A 5514-nucleotide genomic window follows, 5' to 3' on the forward strand; every position below is an offset into this window, starting at 1 on the left:
AAAGCTATTTACCAAAATGTAAAACTCTTCTTTTAAACAAATTATATTGACCTTCTGAAAAAATCAACCCACTGTTTGATGAGATTGTATATAAAACAACAACAACACAGAATAAAAATAAAACATGCCAAAGGGCATTTTTTGGTTACATAAGACAATGTTACTTTCCTACAGGCAGGTAATTTAAAGATGCTTTCATGTCAGCATGTGCACAGGATAGAGATATTTACCAGAGACACATGTATTGATTTTGGCGTTCATTCTGTTGTAACATGTAAAGACTGAATCGACCAGCAAGCCAATTTTCCAAAGAGTCAATGGATTGTTTCAGGCAGTTTTTATGGCAGTTGAAGCTACCAACAGACAAGCCTGATGCTGCTTCAGTAAAATCAGTAAGATCTTTACCTCCACTGCATCAATGGCACAGAACACAGATCTGATATTTACTGAAATGCCAACATTGGCCTAATCACATAACTGATATATCGATGCAAACCTGTCGTGTATCACTGTGACTGAGACTCAACAAGGGGGGTGATGCTTCATAAAATCTTTATTATAGATTCAGAAATACAGGCACAAGATAAAGCGTATCAGTGATCACATGAAGAAGAAAGAACATGGAAAAAAGTAGGAAGGGAACTTAAGTTTGTATAGACTCAGTTTGGTTTCCTCTGCAGCTACATGATGGGGTAGCAGGGGACCTGAGCGATGCCACACTGGTTGTTCTTGTTGCGTGACATTTTGATGTAGCCCGCTTCTCCATAACTAGTTCCCCAGCTGGATGAAAAGCAGGAAAAGAATATGAGTAAAGGGAAAAATCAAAGTTTACATCAATAAACACAGCAAAGTCATCGAGAAAAGGGTCATAATACATAATGATGTTCTCTAGCAGAACATGAGAGAAATATGTTTAATGCATTAAACTTCATTGTATTCTGGGAACTGGTTATGTTTTTAATGTAATAATTGATGGAAAATGAAACTCTTAGTTTAGGCTTAGCCCAACTTTGCAGTCTGTGTTAATCATTGCTTTAAATACAAGTAGTTGAAGAATTTAGAATTAATGCCACCACGACACTCATGTCAGCAAAACACTCAAAATCTGAACAAAAATAACTCTTGTCCTGACCTCAGTGTTTCACTTTCTCTTTGTCCTCCAACAAAGCCAGAGTGCTAAAGATCATATGGGGCGAGGAACATACAGGACCCAGCTATCTTGTCCATGTGGGCCCCAGAAGGGTTAAATTTGGGCTGCAAATATGGGTCCCAAATGGTTTTGTCTGCAGTTTCCATGGTGTCCACACCTGTGTGTGTCCATATGGGCTTTAAGTGGGTTCTGACTGGGTTTCAGGTGGGGCCCAAATGGGTGAGACCCATATGTTTGTCCATATGGGGTCTAAGTGGGATCAGAATGGACCTTAAATAGGGCCCACTGAGCCAGCCCACATGGGCTTCACATGTGGGGCCCATGTTTCTGAAACAATATGGGGCCATACAGTTTGCCCTGTTCATACCCATGCCCGCTTAGCCCACGTACATCCCTTATGGGGCTCATACAGTCAGCCAAAGTGGGCTTCACGTTACTGAAACCATGTGGCACCTGCAAAATTTGCCCAGTTCAAGCAACCTGTGGGGCCCACATGGGCCCACATGGGTATGCTGGCTGGGAAGCTGAGTTTATATCGTGTGTACTGTGTATATTCATACCTGTTCTTCACCAGCCAGTAGTCTTTTCCGTTCTCTGTGCCGTAGCCCACAACTACGACCGCATGGTTCAGCTCTTGTGTGCACATCGGGTTATCGTACACTCCTGAAATGACATCATCATGGTAAATGGTAAATGGACTGTACTTATATAGCGCCTTTCTAGTCTGTGCGACCACTCAAAGCGCTTTACATGACATGACATCATTTACCCTTTCACACACATTCATACACTGATGGCAGGGGCTACCACGCAGGGTGCCAACCTGCTCATCAGAGGAGTCTAACCATTCATACACATTCATACACCGTTGGCACAGCAACGGGAGCAATTAGGGGTTAAGTGTCTTGCCCAAGGACACATCGACATGTGGACTGGAGGAGCCGGGAATCGAACCACCAATCTTCCAATTGAAGGACGATCGCTCTCCTGAGCCGCAGCCGCCCTTCATCACATTTATGTATTTTTCTCTTTTAAGAAGAGAGTAGAATAGAAAGCTTTATCCTTATTATATATTACATTTAGCCTATATTTAAATCTCAAGGGGATCATATCATATATAAATATTATATTCATGAGATTACAGGTGCCACTCCATTTGTGCTTTAAAAACACATACTATAATAGATATAGTATATAATAGCATAACGGGGATGGTATTGCATATGAATAAAATAAAGCTAAAGCAGTTAAACATATAAAGACATATTTATGCCAAGATTTACTGAATTTTTACTCAATTTGTATGAATTTAGCTATATTCTGATTTTGATTCTGATGTTTTGTCTAAACGTGTATTGATATCATTACTAGAAAAGATTATAATATGTAATTGTAACCTGTTAGTTAAAAAGTTAAACTCTTTCTGAGACCTTTTGCTCCCACTCCTCTAAAAACAGAATGATAACATGTAGATCTGTAACTCCTCAGCTTGATGTAAATAAAGATGAGAGCCTGTGCAGCTGATGATGATGTGTGAACATACCACTCTTGTAAAAATTAAATTCTTTTGGATTTGCGTCAATCGCAACTGCAATGGGTCCGATGGTGAAGACTGCCAGTTCCATCACAGCCTCGTTCCCTGGAGGCAGGCAGTTGTACTCATAGCATGTTGCAACATTGTTGTTGGAGTTGTGGTGGCATTGTCCTTCCTGAAATGAGAGGACAAACTGTTTTTATAGGTAGGAATCCAGCGCAAACTCAAGTTTACAGTTAAATTCCTGTATGAGATAACAACGTGGGTGTACAACAGCAACAAGAAATTAAGTCCGACCATTCAGGCTGTAGACACAACACTTTTCTCACTTGTCTGTGGACTGCTGTCTCTTTGGAGCAACAATAAATGAATCGGAGCGGACAACATATTTGTCCTCCAGGCTTCATCTGGTTCACAGTTTGTGTTTTTGTGGAGGAGGAAGGCATTTCTGAGAGGATCCGACACACTGTCCAGTCTCACGGAGGTGTTGTGGCTCCAAATCAACCGAAAAATAAATAAACTCTGTCTTTTATATGTTGTATGGCAATGATACTGCCCTGCGACTGTCTTTACTGGTTGTAATGTCACAAATCCTGGGCGTAAGTAAACCTGTTTCATCTAGATTTAAGGTGAGCTAAAACTCTGCACAGAGAAGTAAAAAATGAGATTATAATATGTTTAAACACTGTAAAAGGAGGATAATTTTACTCTGTGGTGCACTAATAGTTCCCTTTTTGATAAAATCTGTCCAAAGAACAGAGATTTTTGTTCTTTTTAAGTGCCGCTCTCCAGGTTAAGATGTTGTTATGAGTTTACAACCAAGGGAAACTCGCCTGCATTGCAACAAGGGTTTTAATTTCTTTCAGTCCGATGACAGACCTCTGCTGAAGAGGTCATAAACACCATGGAAGCATCAAGTAACAAAATGCATTTGTCAGTTACAGATCCATAGTTATTTGTTGTCCAGTAACAAAGCTCAAAGTGATCACATAGTTTCTCACTTGTCCTAAAATCAAGCTTAATGGGTTAAACTGATTGATACATTGTTGACCAGCAACATTGAACCAATTACTTACTTCTCCTTCGTATGGGTATGAAGCCTCAGTCTCGATACCGTTGTACTTGATGTAATTGAAGGCTTCTGTATAGAAGCCACCATTGCAGCCGTGGTTGCCGTATTGAGTTGAACAGTCCACCAGGTTTTGGGGGCTGAGGTCTACCAGCTTCCCTGTTTTCAAGGCCAACTGACCCTCCAGGGCACCGACAGCAGCGAAGGCCCAGCAGGAACCACAAGAACCCTGGATTTAAATGACTGTTGTTACTGTAATATCATGGACACAATGCATCACACTCCCAGTATGAATCTGCTGCTGCATTTAGCTGAAGATATTGTAAATGCTTTATGCATCACTTTATACATTCCCACATTTAGTGGATGTGGTGTTGGTGACGACTTCTTCTATGAACAAACTGAGTTGAGAAAAGTGGAACAGGATTAATTGTGTGTGTGTGTGTGTGTGTGTGTGTGTGTGTGTGGGGGGGGGGGTTACCTGATCCTTGACACAGGTCACACAGCCATGCTCTCTCCAGTCAAAGGTGTCTGATACATTGGCATTTGGAAAAGTAAGTGGCGCCCTCTTGAGGTCAGTGGGAGGAGTGAGCTTGCCAGTGAACTGATGGATCTCCTCTTGTGTCTACAAGGAAGTTGTTAACAAAGGATTCATTCTCCTAATGGATTTTTTGCTGTTTTATACTATAATTTAAAGACATTTAAAGGACCTGCAAGTTCTCATTCCACTTCAGCTCTCTATAAACATCTATAAACGTAACCATAGTTTATAATGAAAAATAACTATATATTTTTTTTATTTTTATGCTGAATTTTGAGGGTTTTTCTGTCTTTTAACATGTGTCACACATCGAAATGTGTGTTTTCACTTTAACATGTGATCACTTGGAGGTGTATAATCCACAAATTAATCATATCACATCATAAGATATTAAGCTTTTGAGCTGAAACTAGTCATAATGTTTTCTGCCTGTATCTGGCTGACCTTTCATTAAAAACATTGATGATGTGAATAAATACACGTGGTGGTAATATATCAATACAATTAATAAAACTTGATTTAATCTCTGTATAAAACAGCAGAGTTTCTCACCATGTCTCCCATGAAGTTCATGCCCAGTTCATAGGAGTGAAGCCCCATGGAGGCCTCCAGGTTGTGCATGGTGATGAGCATCAGGTTCTTCTCCCACAATCCCCTGCGGTGTGTATTCTCCACCTCAACACACACACAAACACATACAGAATGAGTGCATAGGGTCAAATACTGTGTAAGTAAAAATTAAGCAGTCAGATTGTTTTGGGGGAAAAAATTACAAACATTAAAATTGACAATTCAGCAAGTAGCCTTTTTTTCTCATACCTCATCCTGGTATGTCTTCCCGTAGGTTGTCTTCCACAGGTCCCAGTGGTCATCTAGCTGTTTGCTGTCAAACATGGCTGCTGCGCCAACACACAGTGAGACAAGGAGCAGGCTCCCCAACATCAGGCCTGTAAACATACACAGAGAAACATGGACCACATGACTTTTCACCAAAATTCAAAAGTCTAAATCCACGAAAGAAGTTGAATATCTAACCAAGTACATATTCATCATCTTAAATGTCTAACACATCAACATATAACACAAAAAGCATCAGATTGTATTAAAACTGTAAATTAATTGAGGTAGAAGGTTAAACTTGCCTTGATCAGTCAGACGCATCATCGTTTCTTTGTTCAATCCACTGCCACTGTTTTATCCTGGTTCGTATTTAATCAAGA

At 40.2% G+C, this 5514-nt stretch overlaps 1 protein-coding gene across 1 annotated transcript; it reads right to left on the bottom strand.

Annotated features, from left to right (window-relative positions):
* Positions 1 to 657: 657 nt before the first annotated feature.
* Positions 658 to 5257, bottom strand: LOC128365739 (cathepsin S-like). The gene is made up of 7 exons (XM_053326303.1): positions 5114 to 5257; positions 4847 to 4969; positions 4235 to 4378; positions 3761 to 3982; positions 2694 to 2859; positions 1711 to 1813; positions 658 to 780 (listed from the first exon to the last, which is right to left on the bottom strand). Exons 1-7 carry the CDS (start codon positions 5249 to 5251, stop codon positions 681 to 683), a joined length of 996 nt encoding a protein of 331 aa, XP_053182278.1. The 5' UTR covers positions 5252 to 5257; the 3' UTR covers positions 658 to 680.
* Between the last annotated feature and the right edge of the window lie 257 nt (positions 5258 to 5514).

Source organism: Scomber japonicus, chromosome 10 (assembly GCF_027409825.1).
Source record: "Scomber japonicus isolate fScoJap1 chromosome 10, fScoJap1.pri, whole genome shotgun sequence".
Classification (NCBI taxonomy): Eukaryota; Metazoa; Chordata; class Actinopteri; order Scombriformes; family Scombridae; genus Scomber; species Scomber japonicus.

Bases quoted from the DNA above. Each gene is read 5' to 3' on its own strand.
- LOC128365739 (XM_053326303.1), bottom strand. From the start codon at position 5,251: ATGTTTACAGGCCTGATGTTGGGGAGCCTGCTCCTTGTCTCACTGTGT. The intron at 4,379-4,846 runs GTGAGAAACTCT...ACTTCCTTGTAG, and splicing joins TGAACTTCATGGGAGACATG to ACACAAGAGGAGATCCATCA. The intron at 1,814-2,693 runs GTATGTTCACAC...ATGTCATTTCAG, and splicing joins ATTTAATTTTTACAAGAGTG to GAGTGTACGATAACCCGATG.